The 22911-nt window shown below is 47.6% G+C and overlaps 1 protein-coding gene across 1 annotated transcript; it reads right to left on the minus strand.

Moving 5' to 3' along the window:
• Positions 1-14695: 14695 nt before the first annotated feature.
• LOC308661428 (uncharacterized protein) lies at positions 14696-20768 on the minus strand. The gene is made up of 7 exons (XM_081316353.1): positions 20555-20768; positions 19338-19897; positions 18957-19074; positions 18747-18829; positions 18462-18566; positions 17948-18074; positions 14696-15898 (listed from the first exon to the last, which is right to left on the minus strand). The coding sequence occupies exons 2-7, from the start codon at positions 19749-19751 to the stop codon at positions 14976-14978; spliced, it is 1770 nt and encodes a 589-aa protein (XP_081172479.1). The 5' UTR covers positions 19752-19897; positions 20555-20768; the 3' UTR covers positions 14696-14975.
• Positions 20769-22911: the final 2143 nt, after the last annotated feature.

Genomic DNA, 22911 nt, shown 5'->3' on the forward strand with positions numbered 1-22911 from the left:
TGCCTATTTTACTTGGTGGGCAAACGATTTCAAGCAACTGCCCAGACACTGAGAAGGCATTAATGGTAAGTTTGTCAGTTGTGAGTCAGATGTGATTTTCAGCTCCTCCTCCTCCTCCTCCTCCTCCTCCTCCTCCTCCCCCTCCCCCTCCTCCCTTTTGCCTTCCTAGAAGTAACACGCCAGTAGCCTAATAATTTTTGCAACAGGCAGCCGATTCAGGACCCTGGAGAGCTCTCACCACTTCGGGCTGCCTTGTGCCACTCCAGCACTTCTTCAGTTGCAAGGAAGCAGCTCAGCCCATGCGGGGCGATTCCTCTCCCCCCACACACACTTTCGCCTTAAGTCACTGATTGCGAACACGTCTGCCTTGTTCTTCCGTCTGCACTCTGGAAGGTAAAAAAAATATATATGCAGAAGATGGCCGAATATTTAGTGAGAAAAAGGATCGGGAATTGAAGCCTCTGGAGGAAGAGCAGCAATTCAACCCATTGCCTTTATCTTTGAATCATGCCACTAAACAGGCCGTCCCTGGGTGGGCTCGAACCACCATCCTTCTGGTTAACAGCCAGACGCGCTAACCCATTGCGCCACAGAGACCTGGCACAGGCCTCTCCCTCGGCTTCCCCCAACTGAGCATCCGTAGCTGAGGCTAGACAGCAATAAGATACCTTAGTCACAAGGCGCAGTGTGCTCTTCGGCCCCTCCCCCACCATCAGATGGGAAAGGAGAAAGTCGGGCTATAACTATTGCTTCTCTTGAGACCCCGACAGCTGTGCCAGTGGTGTAGGGGCATCATGCAGGGTTCCCAATCTTGCGACCCGGGTTCGAGTCCCGGCTGGCGCACGTCTCCCACCACCTTTTGCCCTTCTAGGATTATACAGGCAGCATCACCAGACAAAGTTTTGATCCCGGATTCTGTTTTCAATGGGAGAAAAAAAAAAGAAAAGTTCTCCCCCCCCCAATTTTGTTTATTTGTGTATCAAGCAAACATTAAGTCAATAGCAGTTTACATCACAATACGAGGAGGAAATAAGGTTGTCCCGTTACATATAAGAAAGCAACCACAAAGAAAGGAAAAATCATTGCATATAACAAGTAATAAGATTCAATTAATAAGTCTTTTTGACATCCATTTATACCATTGACTCCAAGACAAATAGTAATCTGTGTCCCCTCGTCCCCTTAACATCATAGTAAGCTGTTCTTGATGGCTGGCACTGACATCACCTTGCATTGTCAGCAGGAAGCAAAATGTAGAAATAACTGCGGGATTTCCTCAATCTTGGGCCCAGGGCTTTCCTCTGCTTTTTAACTCTTGTGAGGATGACCGCAGCCTAAGCCCCAGAATCACTATCAGCTGGAAGAAGTACCAACTGGAATAGGATTCGAATCCATTTTATATAGAGTACAGGGCATTAACTGCCCCCATCAACTTCCCCACTCAGCCATTTTGCCAAGGGAAGGGTACCTGCAGGTCCTCCTGGTTGAACTCAAACCACCCCCATCCTTCTGCCTTGACCCCTTTGTGCTCCAGAAACGTGGGATATGACTTCCCCTCAGCCTCCTTGAAGATCTGATGCCAATCCTTCATCCCCCCAAGTGGACCATGGGCAGCTTTGCACTCTCCAAGTCTCTTGCAATCCCTGCGGTCATCATCTGCCTTCTTTGAAGGTCCAAGGCAGGATGGATGGATGGAGACTCTGTTAAGCCTACTAGGAGGGTGGGATGGGATGGGATGGGGGGGAAAGGAAAAAAAAAGAAAAGGCAGGGCAATTTGCTGGCCAATTCCAGCCTATTTTGCTGTCAAAATGAGCCTCCCCGAAAATTACAGCTGCAGAATGATGGGTAGGTTGGAATCGAAAGCTTTCTCTGGCCAGGAATCGAACCTGGGCCGTGGCGGTGAGAATGCCAAATCCTGACCACTAGACCACCAGGGAAGGATGAATTGGTTCTCATCTCTCCAGCTTCTCCTTGGAAGGAGCATCAACTCCGACTGCAGGACACAGGTTTTCAGTAGAGCAGGATCATCCCCTCCTTGGAGACTTTCTGTCTGCTTGGAAACTCCCACCGCTGGTGGCCTGCAGAGAAGGAGGCCCTGGCCTGCTCACCCAGGCTTTCAGGAAGAAGGGGGCGGGTCAATGGGGAGGGTGGCTTCCTTGAAAGTCACTGGATACTTTATCTTCCAACTTACTAGCTGCAGTTGGCAGCTCTCTCTCCAAAGTGGAAGAGGGCTGACAAGGGGGACATGAGGAGACTCCCGCCCCAGCATCACCCCAAATGTGTTAGGTCTCAGAATGGGGGGGATTCTGGGACCTGCTTTTCCCGGCTGGATCAGATGGACTCTGAATGATTGTCCAAAAGGTGAAAGCTGTGGGTTTTCAAAGCTCCTTTCCCAGCTAACTAGTCCTGAAAGAGGTTTTGTTGGAATTCACCGAGATAAAAAAATATTTCTGCCCCGTTGACCTTTTGCACGTGAGGATCTGTGCTGTTGCACGCCTGGAACTCAGGCATAGCAGTGGCCCAGTGGGGTGGGGGGCTTCTTCCATGACCAGACAACCTGTAGGGCAGGGGGTGGCTCAGCCTCAGAGGCATTACTACTTTCAAAGGAACATTGAGGGGGTGACTCTTGCAGCGCTCATCTCCCAGGATGCTGACAAGATACAAACTTCCATGGCTGGGAAGAGGGCAGGCAGGCTGTAACATTCCAGCCCCTTCATCCCTCCATTGCATGGCTGGGGGATGCCAGTCTCTTAGCGAGGCAAAGGGAGAAGTAGAGGAGACCATAATAGGAGCTCTGGATCCTGATGTTCGGGATCTGAGAAACAAGGCAGGCAGAGGAAACGGAGTCTTCCTCTGCTCCTCTCCAAATTTCAGGTGTCAGAAAAGATTCCCAGATGTTATCAAACTCAGGGCTGGCTACCAAGTGGTTATTTCCCTGTTTCTTTGTACACCAAAAGCAAAGCATTCTTGAGCCAGCTCTGTATGATTGCACCAGTGGGGGCAGTGGCGTCAAGTAAGGCTCCCAATCTTGTATCCCAGGTTCAAATCCTGCCTAGCACAGCTCCCTCTTTCCCTTCTGCAAAGACAACATGACTGAATCAAAACAGTTTTATGCAGAAGGGACCTTCTAATCAAAGGCGTTTTTTGAGAATAAAGGAATGAGCAAATAGATACACACAAACATTCACACAATCCTCATTCATTGTCTCAAACAGTCAACTACCTCGCTGCGGCCTGTAATGATTTTAAAGTACTCCTGGCTGGGGTCAAGGCTGTGTGGTGGAACTTTTGGGCTGAACGGATGATGGCCCCCCCACCAATCAGGAATCCATAGGTGGAAGTGTCGCGGAATAATTAACATTCCGACCAGAGGAGGATGGACCGTGGTTCATTTGCATGGTGGATATCAAAGAAAGAAAATCCGAGGCATATTCTATGGTAAAACTTTTAATGAGAAAACAAAAGACCTAAACGGACTACATTCTCTCATCAGGCAGAAGAGAAAAGTAAAGAAAAAACTGTGAGAAACTTTTTTCTAGGCATGCGCACAAAACAGTCTAAAACCATAACATACAGTAGCTGGACATATGAGATTCACTATGGTTACATGATAAGATAATAACACAGGGGCAGAGCAGAAAGAGATGTACAATTAATTTAATTAATTTAATTTAATAATTTAATTTGTATACCGCCCTTCTCCCGAAGGACTCAGGGCGGTGAACAGGGCAATACATAATAAAAAACAGGATACAAAAATTAAAAAGTGATTAAACAACTATGCCCGTAGTAATTGATATATATTAAAAGTTAAAACTAATTATAAAAAAAACCCAACCCCATCCCGTCAGACCAGGCCAGCTTGTTCAAAAAAGAAGGTTTTGAGATCGCGCCGGAAGGAGCGAAGGTCGGGGGCCATCCGGAGCTCAACCGGTAAGCGGTTCCACAGGTCTGGCGCGCCCACAGAGAACGCCCACAGAGAATTAGAAATGAACTTTCCGGACGAACTGAAAAAAACGTGCAGTGACAGAAAATTTCATGTTTCCTGTGGCGAAGGGAACCCGTGAGCCACTGAGCCAAAGATGGAGGCTTATCAGGCTTGTCAAATAGCAAATTTCCTAGCCCTGTTCCGGAAGGTGGTGGTGAATTTAATCTCTCCTGTCCTGGAAGATCACCCAGTTTAGATGGTGACCAGGACAGATTAGAAATGTAAAACTGCCACTTTTCCATAATGCTCCAGAATGTGTGAAGCCATAAAACTCTTACAGCTTCTGTTCTGTCTAGCTCAGGGGTAGGCAAACTTGGCTCTTTTATGACTCGTAGACTTCAACTCCCAGAATTCCTGAGACAGCTATGCTGAGGGGAGAGGCTTCCAAGCTGTGCCATGCTGGCTCAGGAATTCTGGGAGTTGAAGTCCACGAGTCATAAAAGAGCCAAGGTTGCCTACTCCTGGTCTAGCTGATGGCTTAGGACAGACATGTCAAACACAAGGCCTGGGGGGCCAGACCCGGCCCGTGAAGTGGTTTCATGCGGCCCGCAAGGCCATCCTGGAAACAGTGAGGGAACGGCCCCCACTGCCTTGGCCCTGGCCCAGAGACCCTCCCCCTGCCAGAGACCCTCAGATCTGTCCCACTCCTGCCCAGGCCCCCATAGGCACCCTTGATGCGAACAATGTACAACTGGCCATGCCCACCCAGTAGGCCATACACACTCTAGCCATGCCCACCCAGTAGGTCATGCCCACCCAGGCCACACCCACCCGGCCCCCTGAGGGCAACCGCAATGCTGATGCGGCCCTCAATGAAATTGAGTTTGACACCCCTGGCTTAGGATGACCTGTCTTCTTTGGTCAATAGTTAGAAGCTTCCTCTGCTTACTCATTCCCTCTTGAGTAAGGGAGAAAAGAAAAGGGGATGCTTCTTGATTTTTTTTTCTGGGAGGGGAGGAATCTATTCCTCGTACATGCTTACATCCTTGAAATGGCTGCAATGCTGAGAAAAAGACATGTTTCTGCCTGGTTTCGAACCAGGGACCTTTTGCGTGTTAGGCAAACGTGATAACCACTACACCACAGAAACCAGAGGTGTGGGCAGCTCTCAACTAGCATGTCCATATCTTTGGCTGGCCATTCCAGACCCGGTGTTTGCAGTATGAGAGGGCTTAAAGAGCTGATAATTATTTTAGAGATATGTGCCCTCCAGAGGTCAGTGATACAGTGAAAGATGTGGGAACAAAATTTAAAGCATTCTCAGGCTGCTGATTCAATCCTGCAATAAAGGAAAGGTGTTTTGTTTTTTTGTTTTTGCAAAGGATCCCCCCCACCCCATAGAAGCCATTTTATCAGTGCCACAAGCAAAGATAAACTGTGGAAGGGACCCAGCTGAAGAGGCCATGCGATCAGTTCAGTGCTTCTACAGTGAACGGTGGAGCCATTGATCTTTCAGGGATGTTCCGCCGATTTGGGCAGATGTGGCTAGCAGCAAATGTTGGGAGGTTAATGACAGAGACAAGCAGCTGATTTCACAAAGGCTGTCTGGGATTTTTTTTTTCTTGCCTTCCGTCTTGGTGAAATTGCCAAAATCCTCACCTCCAGTAAAGAGCTTCTGAGAGATCCTGGAGCTGCCTCTCTCTCTTCTGCGGGAACCTTTCATCCTAAAAGGAACAAGATTCCCGCAGTTGCACAACGCTGTGAAAGCATCACTCAGCTTTCGTAACTTGCAACCCGTGTACAAACTGAGGCTGGCCTTGATCGGACCATGCGTTCTCAGCAGGAACCAAAATGTAGAAATAATTTCCCAATTTCCCCTCCCCCAGGCCTGGGGGCCTTGTCTGCTTTTTTTCATTCTGGGAAGGTAAAGCTGATGAAGCAGATGGCTAAATATTTAAGTCTGGTGGAAAAAAATATCGAGAGATTGGGAACTGCAGTCCCAAGGTGAAGGGCCCAGTGAATAAACAATCCATCCCCTTCATCTGTTGTTCAACTCATCAAGCAGGCCGTCCCTGGGTGGGCTCGAACCACCATCCTTCTGGTTAACAGCCAGACGCGCTAACCCATTGCGCCACAGAGACCTGGCACAGGCCTCCCCCTCGGCTGCCCCCACCTGAGCATCCGTAGCTGGGGCTGGCTAGACAGTAATAACATACTTTATTCACAAGGCACAGAGTGCTCTTCGCTCCCCCCATCAGATGGGAAAGGAGAAAGCCGGGCTATAACTATTGCTTCTCTTGAGACAGAATCTCAACAGCTGTGCCAGTGGTGTAGGGGCATCATGCAGGGTTCCCAATCTTGCGACCCAGGTTCGAGTCCCGGCTGGCGCACGTCTCCTTCCACCTTTTGCTCTTCTAGGATGTACAGGCAGCATCACCAGATGAGGTTTTGATCTCGGATTCTGCTTTCAATGGGAAGAAAGGAGAAGTGATGGCTGGCACTGATGTCACCTTGCATTGTCAGCAGGAAGCAAAAATCTAGAAATAATTTCTTGGTTTTCCCATTCTTGCCAACAGAGATGGGATTTGAATCCAGGTATGAAGAGCACAGGGCATTCATTAGCTGTCCATCAACTTCCCCACTCCGCCATCTTCTCAAGGTAAGGGTACCTGCAGGTGTTCCTGGCTAGGTTCAAACCATCCTCATCCTTCTGCCTAATGGCCAGACTCCTTGACCCTTCGTGTTCTAGGGATGTGGGAATATTTGTTATGATTCAGTGTCAGCCTGTGCTCTCAGCAGCTGAGTCCGATGAATCTGAGGAGGAGGGGTTTGGAGAGCCTTTGGTGTCAGAGGGAGGCTCTGATGCACTGCAGGACTCTCAGCCTGGCCCTCCAGTCATGTTCCTCATGAGGCTCAGCTGTGTGAGTACGAGGTGTCGGACTCAGAAGAGTCTGTTCAGAGATGCTAGAAGCAGAAGGCAATCCAGCAGAGCAGAGCAGAGCAGAGCAAATCAATGAGGCAACTCAGTGAGAGGAGGAGAAGGCAGTCATGCCTTGGGACTGATAATAAAAGGGGAAGGTGTGGGTGGGGCTGGTTGCTGAAGGCAACCATTTGGAGACATTCTAAGAGAATCCTGGTCTGTTCTTGCAACTTCTGTTTAACTCTTGTTTGTTGACTCTTGTTTGATATTTTGATTCATTTTTTGAAGGAAACATTCTGTTGCTTTTTTGTTTGAACTGTAAATAAATTTGGGTTGGGTTTTCCCAGCCTATTGACTGTAAAAAGGAAAAAGCGGTTGTCCCTGACAAACAGGGTCGGTCATAGGCTGGAACAGAAGAGAACCCACCTGTTTCCCTCTATTGGATCATGAACAGCTTTGCCCCCTTCAAGTTGGGGTAGATGACAACCACAATTCCTGCGGTTCTCATCTACCCTAACTTAAGGTCCAAGGCAGGCTGGTTGTATGGAGTTTATGTCAAGCCTACTAGGAGAATCAATCACGGGGTGGGATGGGGTAGGATGAGGGAAAGAAAAAGGAAGAAAAGGAAAGGCTGGGCATTTTTTTTTTGGCCAGTTCAGCCTATTTTGCCATTAAAATATAAATGGGATTTAAAAAAATTGACCCTTCCTGATAATTCCACCTGCAGGATGATAAGATTTTTTGCAAACAAAAGCTTTCCCTGGCCGGGAATTGAACCCAGGCCGCAGCGGTGAAAGCGCTGAATCCTGACCATTAGACCACCAGGGAAGGACAAGGGGGCCTTCATCCCTCCAGCTTCTCTTTGGAAGGGGCATCGACTGAAGTCTCGGTTCCCGCAAGTGGGGAGGGTTGTAAGAGGCCCAGAGAATCTCAAACCCTTTGAGACTTTCTCCCTGCTCAGAAAACCCCAACGGGTGGTGGATGACCTGCACAGAGACCCCAGCTCCACCACCCAGGCTTACAGGCAGAAGAAGGGCCAGGTGGGGGTGGAGAGACTTCCTCAAAACTTTCTCAGAGCGCCCAACATTGCCAAGATTGCTACCTTCCAGTTGACTTGTTGCAGATGGAAGCTCTCTCTTGGCATCTTTCTGAATGCCTTGCCCAGAGGTCCCCAACCTTTTGAGCACCAGGGACCCGTCCTGTGGAGAGAGGTTTTTCCGCCGACCGCAGGGGGTGTAGTTTCATGTACTGCCTGCATCCCACGGATGGGGCTTTCCTTGTTTGCGCGGACCAGTTTCTAGCATGTCGCAACCTGGTCCCCATCCACAGACCAGGGGTTGGGGACCTCTAGTCTAGAGCAGGGCTTTTCAACCTGTGGTACGAGTACCACCTGTGGTACGTTGCCACCTGGCAGATGGTATGCGACCATCCTAGAAAAGGAGGAGGGGAATGAGATGAACCGGTGGCAGCACCACACAAGCCTGAGCAAGAGACGGCTGGAGCTGCAGGGCTGTCAGGGCTCAGCGGAAGCACCAGGATCAGCGCCAGGCTGAGCCCAGAAGAAGCGCCGATCAGCTGGAATGTTGCAGCATCTCCAGGGTCTTGTGATTTACATTCAGATGCTTGGCAACTGATTCATATTTATGATGGTCACAGTATCCCAGGGTCATGTGAAGTGACCAAAACCTGCTGCAACCACCCAGCAGAGGGGGAGGGAATAAAAACTAAACACCCCCCACCCCACCCCCGCTGCCAATCCTCAACAGAAATGCTCATAACAATGAAAATCTTGGACAGGAGGAAGAGTGCCGCCGGGCGGGCGGGCAGGTGTCTTGCTCGGCTGTGGCTTGGGAGGCACTTTTTTCAGTGCCATTGTAACTTCAAACAGTCATTTTTTAAAAAAATTCTATTTATATCCCGCCCTTCTCCAAAGACTCAGGGCGGCTTACAAGCTTAGCAGTAGCGTTCATTCTATGTATATGCCTGCTTATTAGGGCTTTCACACCCTCCCAAGCGGCATTATTACAAAGTCAGCTTAATTGCCCCCAACAATCTGGGTCCTCATTTTACCTACCTCGGAAGGATGGAAGGCTGAGTCAACCTTGAGCCTGGTGGGATGCGAACCCGCACTAATTGCAGGCAGCTGGTGTCACTTAAGAAGGCATTAGCCCACTGCTCCACCAAGGCTCTAAGTCACTAAGTCACAAGTCACTAAGCTAACTGTTGTAAGTCGAGGACTACCTGTACTTTTTTCCTTTTTTTTGATCATTAAGTTTCTGACAACTTGCTAGGCAACTGTTGGTACTCGGATGTTGCCGTATCCTAAAAGTGGTACAATGGGTGAAAGAGTTGAAAAGCCCTGGTTTAGAGGATGGGAGGCTTATGTACTCTTCCTCCAACATCCCAAAGGGGAAAGGCCACCGGTTCAAAGGTGATACCCAGAGCCTGCCTCACGGAAGAGGCCTAACAAGCAAAGAATGAGAGTCCCCTCCCCCCAGCACTGCCCAAAATGTGTTAGTTTGGAAGCTCTCGGAATGGCGGAATTCTGGGACCCCCTTTTCCAGACTGGATTAGTGGTTGGCGCCAAGAGATAATCCAGTGTGGATGAAGGGTTTGGCTTCTCATTGCTCCTTTCCTGGCAGCCATGATTGAAACAGCTTTTGTTGGAATTTGCGGCCGAGCTCCAACAAAATCGATGAGAGAAGGAATAAAAGAAACCCATCATTATACATCTTTTTCTTGTTGGATTATTATTTATTTATCTATACGCCTACCTTACTACATGGTAACTCTGGGTCACTTGCAATCATAAGCCAACAGGGCCCACAGCAGACCTCCTCTGCCAGCACAGGTGGGACAGGCCAAACTCAGTGGGATGAGGTGGTCCCTCAATTAACTGGATTGATGATGGGTTTTTAAATATGTTTTAATTTTTAACTGTGTAGTTAATTTATTTTGGGGCTGTTATTTAATTCTTTTTTAATATTTGTATTATCGTGTTTTATTGTTGTTAGCCGCCCTGAGTCCTTCGGGAGATAGGGCGGCATATAAGTCCCAAAAATAAATAAATAAATAAATAAATAAAAACTTGGCCATGCCACAAAGGGCTTTAAAGTTATTTATCGACACTTTGAATTCCTCCTGGAAGCAGACTGACAGCCAATGCAGCACAGAATAGCTCATGGGCCCTGAAAATTGTCTGGGCTGCCGCACTCTGCCCCTGCTGTAACTTCCAAATGGTCTTCAAGGGTAGCCCCATATAGACTGCATCACAATACTCCAGGGGTAGGCAACCTTGGTTCTTTTATGACTCTTGGACTTCAACTCCCAGAATTCCTGAACCAGCCATGCTGAGGGGAAAGGGAGAGGTTTCCAAGCTGAGCCGTGCTGGCTCAGGAATTCTGGGAGTTGAAGTCCATGAGTCATAAAAGAGCCAAGGTTGCCTACCCCTGGCCTAGGCCGCTTTATGACTCGTGGACTTCAACTCCCAGAATTCCTGAGCCAGCCGTGCTGAGGGGTAAGGGACAGGTTTCCAAGCTGAGGCATGCTGGCTCAGGAATTCTGGGAGTTGAAGTCCACAAGTCATAAAAAGCCAAGGTTGTCTACCCCTGCAATAGTCCAACCATGATATAGTTACTGGGGGCTGAATTATTAAGCACTGGGACTCCTGATCCAGGAAAGACCACAACTGGTGCATAACCTGAAGTTGTGCAAAAGCTCTTCTAGCTGCAACTGCCACCTGCTCTTCAAACAGGAAACAGGAGTCCAGGAGAGGCCCAAGTTGCAGGCCAGATCCATTTGGGGTAATGCCATCCCATCCAGCATCAAAGATGAGCAAGTCCCGAAACTTGAGGCCCCATGCACCCCAAGCCATTCAGTCTTGCCAGGGTCCAGTCGACTTCTGTTGTCCTCCATCCAGGCCCCCACAGGGCTCCACAAACCATGAGAGGGCAGCAGCATCACGTGGGGGTATCAAGAACAGAAATACAGAGTTGGTTATTGTCAGTATACTCGACCCATGGTGATGGAGGATCTCATCCAGTGGTTTCATATACTGTAGATGCTGAAAAGGAGCGAAGAGAGTAGCAAGCCCTGAGGCAATCCTTGTTTGGCATTGCTGAGATAAAACATATTTCTACTTCTGTTGATCTTTTTCAAGAGGAATGGTGCTGTTGCACTCCAGAGACTCAGGCAGAACTGTGGTCCATGTGTTGGGCCACTTCCAGGAACAGATACCCTGGTAGGCCAGGCAGAAACAAGTAGTGAGGAGGATGGGAACTGCGGTCCCAAGATGAGAAACCTGATGGATTAACAATCCATTCCCTTCATCTATTGTTCAACTCATCAAGCAGGTCGTCCCTGGGTGGGCTTGAACTGCCATCCTTCTGGTTAACAGCCAAAGACACAAAGTCCCTGTACCACAGACACCTGGCACAGGATTTGGCATCAGTCTTCCTTTGCTTCAGGATTCAAGATGTCTTAATTGTAAGATATAGTTTGCTCCTCTCTCCCACTACCAGATGTATATAGTATATATAAAAAATCTGAAGATGACCAGGCCGAGGAAGGGATCAAATGTGTCTTCAGTCTCAAGTACCTCCATGCCCGCAAGAGATCTAAGTCCAGCCCACCCTGACTTCCATCAATTCTTATCTCTCGGAAATTTGCGTAGACCGTTAGTCGTTCAGATTCTTTAGAGCAGGGTTCCCCAATCTACGGTCCGCAGCTTGGTATCGGCAGGGCTTTTTTTCTCATAGAACGCTCAGAACGGAGTTCCGGCACCTTTTTTGGATGGAACCTTGTAGGGTAAGCAAGTTGGGTTGTATGACATGTGTGAGTTCCGGCACCTTTTTCTTTTACAAAAAAAGCACTGGGTATCGGGCTGCGGCCTGTTGGCCACCGGGCCTTGAGAATAGCTGGCGAGCCCTGCCCCACTCATGGTAGCACCGTCGTCTGGGCACTAGTGGCCCCAATTGCATATGTGCGGGGATGCTAGCACCTGCACCGTCATGCGCATGCTTGTGTGCGCATGCACGCGGGGGCCCGTGCACACAATTTTCTCTTTCCTTCTGGGCCGCCAAGCTGGAAAGGTTGGGGAATTCGGTGGAAACACAGATGTGTAACAAGATTAAGGAAAGGAAGAACAACTTGAACTCTAGAAAGGGATGGAAAGTTATATTCCCCCCTGCACATCTGCTCTAAAGGGAGTAGTGCTGATCGAGTTTTCTCCTCTTGAGACACAGCAGGGATATTGATTGATTGATTGATTGATTTTATATACTGCCCTATTCCCGAAGGACTCAGGGCGGTTTACAGGGTGAATTAAACAATACAAATAAATACAATTACCGTATTTTCCGGCGTATAAGACGACTGGGCGTATAAGACGACCCCCAACTTTTGAAATGATTTTCATGGGTTAAAGTCTTATACGCCGGAAAATATGGGTAAGTAGGAAGTCAGGGCTGCTTCTCAATTAGGTGAAGGATTATCAAGAGCTTTTGGCCTCGAGATCAGCTTTGCTCTGCCTCGCCTAAACCTCGTCTCCTCTCGCGTTGGCGCCCCCTTCTACTTCAGCCACACGCACTGGCTGTTTCGGCCAGGAGCGACCAGCATTGTGGCCCAACACTTCGGGAAGGCACCAGGTCTGAAAGAAGGCGATTCTTTCCGTAGGTTAGTTAATGAACAGGGCGGCGGAGGGCGGGGGGTGGTGGTGAAAGAAACGGGCTCAGCCCTGCACCGCAAGTTTGAGATTCCCTCAAAGAAAGCCCCGAGTTTCCAAGTAACTAGAAACCAGAAGGAGCCCCGCATGGCACTGTGATCGAGAAGCCCGTTTACCCTCCCCTGCATTTTGCTGTGCTTTTCTAAAGTTTTCCAAGAAAAAGCAAACTCGGGGTTTTTCCTCCTTTCACTTGCATAAGTTATCGCTGGAGTATACAGAAAGGGGAAAAAGAAATAAAGGGGAAAAACCCTGCACATATTATAATATTTATTTTTCAAAAGGCTGCCTTCTACTTCAGGGCGGAGGGGCGACGCCGGGTTGCTGAAGCCCCAGCGCCAGCTTTCCGCTGCGGTCTGCCTGTCGCAATTCCCGAGCTGTGCCTTCCCAGGCGGGTGTTGCTGTAGGTCTGGCCACGGCACCACACCGAAGTCGAACTCCCAGGGTCGGGTGAAGCTCAGCTCTGCGCAAACATGTCAGGTCAGCCTCCGCCTGGCTTCCCGTGCTCCCTTGAGCTCTCGTGCTCGCTGAGTGCCGGGGGCTCGGCACGCGCTTGACTCCTGCTCCCTTCCCAAAAAAAAAGGGGTCTGCTGCCCTAGGACGCCGGTAAGCTGGAGCCTCAGCCTCGGTTGGGCTGGTCGGTTTATTTTTGAGGAGGCTGTCTTTCGCCATTCTCGAGCGCTGGATTTGTCCATTTCCACTAACGTCTCTGCTCCCGAGGATTTACTATTTTCCAGCGTATAAGGCGACTGGGCGTATAAGACGACCCCCAACTTTTGAGAAGATTTTCATGCGTTAAAAAGTCGTCTTATACGCCGGAAAATACGGTAAAATAGAATTAAATTAAGACTAGCCCACAATTAAAACAAATTAAAATTTAAAATTTAAAGTTAAATTAAAACCCCCTCAGTCCAGGCCAGAAAGATCAAATAACCAAGTTTTTAGGTCCTGGCGAAACGAGCGAAGGTCTGGGGCAGTCCGAAGTTCCACCGGCAGTTTATTCCATAGGGCAGGCGCACCCACAGAGAATGCCCTCCCCCTTGGAATCACCCGCCGGCATTCCCTAACTGGCGGAACCCTAAGGAGGCCCTCCCTGTGGGAGCGCACAGGACGATGGGAGGCTGATGCTGGCAGCAGGTGCTCCCTGAGATAATCCAGGTTTTCAGGTCCCAGCGAAATGTGCGGAGGTCGGGGGCAGTCCTAAGCTCCACGGGCAGCTGGTTCCAGAGGGCAGGCGCACCCACAGAGAAGGCCCTTCCCCTGGGTGTTATCCGCCAACAATCTATCGGCGGCACCCTGAGAAGACCCTCCCTGTGGGAGCGCACTGGACGAAGGGAGCTTAATGCAGGTGTTCCCTCAGATATCCCGGACCCAAGCCATTCAGGGCTTTATAGGTCATCACCAGCACCTTGAATCTCACCCGGAGGGGAACCGGAAGCCAATGCAGCTCGCAGAGAAGAGGTGTTACCTGAGAGTATCGGGAAACTCCCATTACTACTCGCACGGCTGCATTCTGCACCAGCTGAAGCCTCTGAGTGGTCCTCAAGGGAAGCCCCATGTTGTTGTTGTTCAGATGGGAGTTCCTTCAAATAATTGGGGGATCTGCCATTGTTAACTAATGGGCAGGACACATTGCTGACATGGGCAATTAATTTCCTTCATCTCCCCTGTTAACTTTTTCTTTGCAATCTCCTACTTAGCAAAAACCAGCCAGGATTTAGAATTGACCTAGAAAGGTAATTTATGCATGGATATTGAAGATGATTTTAGTTTTAATACGGACTGTTACTCAAGTAGACCCTTTGCATGAGATTTTTAGACAGCTATTTGTATTGAAACTCTTCCTGTACTCCCTGCATTGATATGGCTGCTTCCCTGTGTGTGGATCCTTTTATTGTAAATCAGACATGTCAAACACAAGGCCTGGGGACCGGATCCAGCCTGCAAAGTGGTTTCATGTGGCCCCCGAAGCCATCCTGGAAACAGTGAGGGAACGGCCCCCGCTGCCTTGGCCCTGGCCCAGAGACCCTCCTTCTGCCAGAGACCCCCAGATCTGTCCCACTCCTGCCCAGGCCCCCATAAGCACCCTTGATGCCAATGATGTAGAGCTGGCCATGCCCACCCAGTAGGCCATACACACTCCAGCCACGCCCACCCAGTAGGCCACGCTCACCCTGGCCATGCCCACCTGGCCCCACCGCAATGCTGATGCGGCCCTCAATGAAATTGAGTTTGACACCCCTGTCGTAAATGAAAGCTACAGCTTCTGAAGCTCTTTCCACACTCCACTGATATGGCTAATCCCATGTGCATTCTTTAAAGGAAAGTAAAAACACGATTCTTCCTGAACCCCTTTCCATGTTTCACACATTTAGATGGCTTTTTCCGTGTGGATACTCTTTAATGTTTCACAATGGACCCATTCTCACAGAAGCTCTTTCCGTGCTCCCTACATTGATAACGGCTTTTTTCTCTGAGTGGATCCTTTTATGCCTAGTAAGATCACTTCTGAATCTAAAGCTCTTCCCGCACTCCTGGCATTGATATAATTTCTCCGCTGTGTGGATAGCTTTATGGTGGATCAGAGAACTACTTCTGCTAAAGCTCTTCCCACATTCCATACATTTATACAAGTTCACTCCCGTATGGGTTTTTTCATGAGAAGTAAGGCTGCTATGGTGACCAAAAGTCTTCCTACACTTATTACACTGATATGGCTTTTCCCCCGAGTGCTTCCTTTTATGGCGGGTAAGATCACAATTCCTCCTAAAATCCTTTCCACATTCCACACATTTATATGGCTTTTCTCCTGTGTGGATCATCTTGTGGTAAGTAAGATGAGTACTACTGGTAAAGGTTTTTCCACACTCCATGCATCTAAAAGGTCTTTCTCCTTTGTGATTCCTTTCATGTCTTCTAAGAGAGTACTTGGAACCAAAAGTCTTTCCACACTCCATGCAGGTATACGGTTTCTCTTCTAAATGTGTCTTTTTATGGGAAATGAGATGGTCGTATATATAAAAGCTCTTTCCACACGCCCTGCATTGATATGGTTTCTCACCTGTGTGGACGATTTTATGGCGGATAAGATCACCATTCCTCCTAAAGCCCTTTCCACATTCCACACATTCATATGGTCTTTCTCCTGTATGGATCATTCTGTGGTTTGTAAGCCAAACGACCTGAGGAAAACCTTTCTTCATTCCGCTTTGTGATTGGTTTGTCTCATCACTCTTTGGTTGCATCTGATCTGCAAACCTCCTTTTGCCCTCTTTTGGATGGATCTCTTGGTATTCCTCCTTGCATTTCTTATTCTCCTGCCCATTAAAGCCTTGAAAAAGAAATATGAAAACCGTAGCAAGAATAGGGTCATGATTAAAGATCAAACTTTTTCCTCTGAAATTTAGCCACGTAAATGATGAATACCTTTTGGCTGCTTTATTGACCAATATGAAGACCCAAACTAAGGTTTTACCAAGTATGCATTTCCAAGTGGGCTCCCACCAAGTTCATACATCAGGACAATATCATGTCACAATGAACCTAAGACAAAATCCTGATCTAATCCTTCACCATCAGTGTTGATGACCAGGGTCAGTTACATGGTGTCATGAAGTCCTGAAATGCATTGGACACTGCATCATGCAGGGGGACCAACATAACCACCATCTCTCCTATTTCAAAGAAAGTCTCATCTCCACTTTTGGACAAAGTAGTGCCTTTGAAAACCGACTGGACTTTCTCGATGGCAATAGCTCCTCCTCCCCAATTTGGGGTGAACTCAGTGCCCAAGTGGACACATTTCTGAGAAAGGAACGTCCTTCTCAGGGCACATCCAAGTCTTGTTTATACTTGCCAGTCAGTTGCTTCATCCACCTTCAGATCACGTCTAAGAATAATTGGTGTTCAATAGCATCAGGTCTTGAATAGCAGCCATTCAGCACCCAATGACTAGGCCATGGGTCGGCAACCCATGGCACTGGAGTCGCATGCGGCTCTTTCAGCCTTCTGCGGCTCCCAGTCAGCCTCCGCCATTTGCAGAGAGAGAGAGAGAGACAGAGAGAGGCACTTGCACTTCCCTTCTCTCTCTCTCTCTCTCTCTCTCTTGGAACTCCGTTCTGAGCGTTCTATGACAAAAAAGCCCTGATTATTATTATTATTATTATTATTATTATTATTATTATTATTATTATTATTATTATTATTATTATTATTATTATATTATAATTATTATAAACTAGTCACCTAGCAACCCTCCCATTCCTGCTCTCCCCAATGAAACATAAAACCAATGTTCTGGTCGTTAAGTGCGGAATACCTTCTGGGTGGAGGAGGATGTTGGGGGTCTAGTACAGGCCAAGGCTCATTTGTTCTTGGCCTCCCAAGGCCTCCCCCATCCCTGAGTTACCCCATGTTCCAATTCCCATGCCTTGGGTCCCAACAGGGCTTTTCCCACTCCCGCTGGGTCCTCCCAGGCCTTAGGCCTTCAAACGTGGCCCTTTTATGACTCGCGTACTTCAGCTCCCAGAATTCCTCAGCCAGCATGCCTGGCTGAGGAATTCTGGGAGTTGAAGTCCGCCAGTCATGAAAGGGCCAAATATGAAGAGCCCTGCCTGTGGCCTTGTTTACACTCCACCAGGCCAAACGCCCTTCTCTGAGGCCTTCCAGAGCACTGGAATAATTTCAAAAATAGGGGCCATTTTGTCCCATCCACATGGCACAGGGAAAAACTGCTTTGGTTTGTTGCCTTAACAAACTTTGTGCAGTGCTGCAGAAGGCTTCTGCAGCATTCAGAAGCTTCTGCATCACTGTGGAAACTTCTCTAACACAGCAAATTGAAGCAGTTTGTGTGGCAGCTGCCATTTTGTGCCCACCCACAAATGTGTGGGACAAACTGCTTCAAACTGCAGCCCTGGGACACATGGCCTGCCCTCCTTCTACAATATGAGGTCTGGAGAACTTCAGAAGGTAAGTGTGTGTGTGTGTGTGTGTGTGTGTGTGTGTGTGTGTTTGAGATGGGTGTGTGGGGAAGCAGGTCCAAGCATTGAAAGGTTTTGGCAGGGTGGGATGGGGGAAGAGAAGTGGGAGGGTGCTGCAGACGAACCTGTGGTGCATTGTCAAACAGAATGACCACAAAACTGCTATAGCCATCTTAACCTTGAAATGGAATCACAGGTAGCTTTTGGAGGGGTCTGTCATAATTTCAAATGTTAGTTAAATGGCCTGTTGTATGTCAAGGACTACCTGTACTAAAAAAGTATAAAGGCAGTATACAAATTTGAAAAAGGCTATTTTATCAAATGTATTTTATCAAAAGCAGATGGTTACATCAACCCCCAATGTGTTCTCTACGATTCCGAGCACAGATAGGGATTCTTACCCAGAGAAGCCAGATTCTTGGAATTCTCCAGCATGACTTCTCCGTGGAGTGCTTTTTGGTCAGCATCCAGTTGGGACCACTCCTCCTTGGAGAAATGCACAGCCACATCCTCAAAAGACACAACATCCTGAACAAGGAAAGAAGTTTGCCAATTAACAGATAACCCAAGAAGAATTTGAGTTTTCTTTCAGCAAATGAAGGAGAGCGATCTAATGGATAAAATGGGCGTCTTCTGCAGAATTCAGAATTTGACTTCAGAGCTTTTGGCTGACAGAACAACTGAAGCACATCTGACAAAGTTGAAAGGAAACTTGGAATTCCTTTTAGTGAAGCCAATTAAAATAGTTTTCTTGGTCAATCGGTCTTGAACCTACTACTTATCAATGGCTCCATTTCTTCTGAGGCTGGGCAGAAAGAAATACAGGGAAAAACCATCTGACATTTTTGCCAATGAATTGCTTTATCCACTGAGGGACCAACTCTCCCCACCCACCCACACACAGAGACTCCATACCTTCATGGAAGTGTTGGGAGAGCTTCTAATGGTGTGTGAGAATGATCCTGGCAGACAGAAGGAAGATCTCCATCTGAGACAATTTCTGGTCAATGAAATCCGAGCCTGAAGCAGGAGGGCAGAGAAAGCTTATCAGAAGAGACAGGTAGGTTAAACCAAGTGTGAATTTCCGATGACCTGATATCAAAATTTGTTGCTTAGAAACATCAATGTTATAAACTGAATTCCAGCACAAAACGAAACCCCTCCAAGATTCATGGACCTTTCTGATGTTTCTTCTCCTACCTGAGGCAGAGTTTCACCCACTCTTTCAGCTCTGTCATGAAAAGGAGGCGATTCTAAAAATACCAAGGAGAGCTTTCTATTCTCTGTGAGGGACAGAAAATGGTGGAAGCAGATGGTTAAAAATGGTACCAGAGAGAGACTCAAGTGAAAACGAGCAAAAGGATCAGCTAGATGCCAAGCCTCACATTACACGAAAATGACTTCTGTTACCTGGCAGGGTGTCCTGACTTTGATGTTTCTGAAAGCTCTCCCTGAACAGCAACTCTTGAGAGGGTTTGGAAGAATCTTTCCTCCCCTTGGGATACTCAGTCACAGCATCTAAGGATTTCTAGACATGACGTGACGTGACGTGACAAGAAGGGAACAGCACAGAGACAGAAATGAATTATCATACTGCACCCTCAACCCAGCAGACCACAGTGTCCATCACTGAAGTTGGAAAATGGGAATGAAAGAATTTCCCCAAATACATGCCCTGGAAGAACAGAATAACTGGCCTTAGGAGTTCATCATCTCAGAAAACTCTGCCAGAGAGGAACTGACAAATTCAGAGAGATCCTCTTTAGAGATGCTATGATTATATTCTCACACCTGCAAGTCTTCTTGCATCTTTTCCAATTCCTGGGTCAGCAGGAAGCCTTCGGCCAGGGCCACCGCCTGGGAACTGGTCTCCGCTCCACACTCCCGCACCCATTTCTCCATCTCTGGGGGAAGGACAGCCAGGAACTGCTCCAGAAGCACCAGGTCCATCATCTGGGCCTTTGTGTGTCTTTCTGGTTGCAGCCACTGACAGCAAAGGCGGTGAAGCTGACTGCAAACATCTCGGGGACCCCTCCCCTCCTGGAACTGCACTTTTCTGAAGTGACAGCAGTGGACCTCTGAACTGTTGGCTTCCTCTTCTTGGCTCTTCTGCCCAGGATTTGCCCCATTCTTCCCACAGCTCCAAGGCAGAGCAGCTGCAGGGCCTTTTCCAACTCCTGAATCTGCTGGGCACTGTCCCTCCATCTTCTTTCCAGTTCCAAAATGGACTGATGGATCTTCCCAGATCTTACTAATCACAAAAGGTCTGGAGAAATCTCCTAAAGGTTATTCTTCCCACACAAGATACTTAGGACTCCAGGGTAACCAGGAAAGATTTCCAACTTACATATCTGGAATGGAAAACAAAAGAAACTTCCAGAAATAAATTAGAAAGGATTATGAATCCACCAATATCTGGGAAGGGTATGTATCTGTGTGTGGGAAAAAAATTCTGTAGTAAGCTTCCGGATCGACTTCTATCAAGGATTAAAAGTATTGGATACATACATTTAAATATGTTTTGGATTTCTATATCCTACTCATTTATTCAAATAATTTTGATGGCTGCTTGCAAAAACAACCTCTGTAGAATCCAAATCATAAATGTCTCAAGTCACAAACAGCCACTGAGATGAGTGGCTATCTAAATCAGTTTAATAGGTAAATCAATCAACACTTGAACTTCCAGTATAACTTTAGCCAGCACAACCCCATCAACCTCCTGGCCCAAACTGCTATGGGTACCTGAGAAATCATAATCAACAAACCACCATCCAATGCAAACAGAATAATACCCGAATCAATAAACCCGCTGTGGCTTAACATAATTTGATTCAGGCATCTCCTGGAAAGAGCTTTCCCAATTTTAGCCTAATCCTGAATGGCTCAGAGCTTTCTGGCCATCTTGGGTCCGTAGCTTTTGATTTCTTCCCTGCCCGGCCCGTGTATGCACAGGCGCGGCAGGGGAACATGGGACAAGGGGCTCCCCACATTCCACGACTCCGTACCTGATGCTCCATGCACGGTCCAGCCCGGAAAGCTTGGCACGACAGAAAAGTCACCCCACTTGCTGAACTCCGGGATCGGGTCTTGATCTCCATCCGTCCAAGGCTTCCTTGCAGCCTCTTGGACTTCTGGAAAGGCTCAGCCTAAAGGCTCTCAGCGAGGGCGAGCAGACCCGGACATTGTACGGTAGAAAGTGAGGACGCACTTTCACCTTTTTCTGGAAATTGACCCGGGCAACACGTATCTCGCTTTAGTTCGTGAAAAAGCCAGGCGCATGCTCAGTTCCCTTCTGAAGCGGGGTGGGGGGGGGCGACGGGTGAGGGCTACCCAGCCCTTTCAACAGCTGCCGAGGTAGCCCCCTAGTGGTTTCTGTGCGCAATGCCAGAGGACCCTGCAAGGCCGGAGGAGAGAGATCATGTTCTATGAGGGCCTGGGATAATGGGCATTGGAGTAGAAAAAAAGAGCTTCTCTAACATTGCTTGTCTAGAGTAGAATAGAATGGAGCTGGAAGGGACCTTGGAGGTCTTCTAGTCCAGCCCCCTGCTCAAGCAGGAGAACCTATACCGTCTCAGACAGGTGAATGTCTCTGCTTAAAAATCTCCAGTGATGGAGTGCCCATGATTTCTGGAGGCAAGCTGTTCCAATGGTTGATTGTCCTCACTGTCAGGAGGTTTCTCCTTAATTCCAGGTTGCTTCTCTCTTCGATCAGTTTTCAACCATTGTTTCTCGTCCTTCGCTCTGGTGCTTTGGTGAACAACTTGCCCCCCTCTGCCTTGTGGCAGCCCCTCAGATATTGGAATACTGCTATCATGTCTCCCCTATTTCTTCTTTTCTTTAGACTAGCCAAACCCAAGTCCTGCAGCCTTTCTTCGTATGTTTTAGTCTTCAGGCCTTTGGTCATCTTAGTTGCTCTTCTCTGAATTTTTTCCAAACTCTCAACATCTTTTTTTGTGATATGGTGACCAAAATTGGCTGCAGTATTCCAGGTGTGGTCTTACTAGAGTTTTATAAAGCGGTACTAATACTTCACATGATCTTGATTCTATGCCTCTGTTTATACAACCCAGGATTGTATTAGCTTTTTTGGTTGCTACTGCACAGTGCTGGCTCATAGTCAAGTGATTGTCCACTAGGACTCCAAGGTCCATCTTACAGTTACTGTTTTTAAGCCAGGTCTCGCCCAATCTGTACTTGTACTTTTGGTTTTTCCTGCCTTAAATGTAAGACTTTGCTTTTCTCCACATTGAAACTCATTGTGTTGGATAGGGGCCATTGTTCAAGTTTGTCAAGATCTTTTTGGATCCTTAGTTGGTCTTCTGGGGTGTTGTCTACTCCTGTCAGTTTGGTGTCATCTGCAAACTTGATGAGTTCTCCTTCAATTCCCTCATCTAAGTCATTTTATGAAGATATGGAAGAATACTGGGCCAAAGACGGAACCTTGTGGTACCCCACTGCTTACTTCTCTCCATGTGGATGTAGTGACATTGAGGACTACTCATTGAGTATGGTTTGCCAGCCAGCTACAGATCCATCTGGTGGTGATGTTGTCTATTCCACCTTTTTCTAGCTTACCAAGGAGTACGTTGTGGTCTACTTTGTCGAATGCCTTACTGAAATCTAAGTATACTATGTCCACAGCATTTCGCTGGTCTACTAGCTTAGTCACTTTATCAAATACATGAGATGAGATTGGTTTGGCATGATCTGTTTTTAACAAACCCATGCTGGCTACTAGTTATGACTTTGTTTGCTTCTAGTTGTTCATAGATCTGTTTTTTGACTATCTTTTCTAGGATCTTCCCAGGTATTGATGTTAAGCTGATTGGTCTGTAGTCCCCCCCCCCCTCTTTCTTGAAGATGGGGACTACATCAGCCCTTTTCCAATCCTCAGGTACTTCCCTGATGCTCCAGGATTTATGAAAGATGTTGTGCAACAGATCTGAGATAATATCTGCCAGCTCTTTCAGAAGTCTGGAATGTAGCCTGTCAGGTCTTGTTGATTTATATTAATCAAAGTTGGACAGGTGTTCCCTTACCATTTTCTTGCTTATTTTAATTTTTGTTTCTAGTATGTCTTTTGCAGTGGGTTTTTTGGTGTGTTGGGCTATAGTTTCTTTTTGTGTGAAGACTGACAAAAAGTATGAGTTAAGCAGCTCTGCTTTCTCTCTGTTGCCTGCAATATCTTTGCCATCTTCTCTCTTTAGTGGGCCTACAGTTTCCTTGATTTTTTTTCTTGTTGTTAATATGTTGGAAGAAACTTTTTTTTATTGTCCTTGATTTCTGTTGCAAGTCTTTGTTCATTCTGAGCCTTTGCCTTCCTGACTTCATCTTTACATGTTCTGGCTGTCTGCTCATAATC

This window comes from Vipera berus (genome assembly GCF_964194415.1).
Source record: "Vipera berus genome assembly, chromosome: 2".
Classification (NCBI taxonomy): Eukaryota; Metazoa; Chordata; class Lepidosauria; order Squamata; family Viperidae; genus Vipera; species Vipera berus.

Bases quoted from the DNA above. Each gene is read 5' to 3' on its own strand.
- LOC308661428 (XM_081316353.1), bottom strand. From the start codon at position 19,751: ATGGAGGGACAGTGCCCAGCAGATTCAGGAGTTGGAAAAGGCCCTGCA. The intron at 19,075-19,337 runs GTGTGAGAATAT...CGTCATGTCTAG, and splicing joins AGATGCAAGAAGACTTGCAG to AAATCCTTAGATGCTGTGAC. The intron at 18,567-18,746 runs GTAGGAGAAGAA...CTCCTGCTTCAG, and splicing joins TGGGTGAAACTCTGCCTCAG to GCTCGGATTTCATTGACCAG.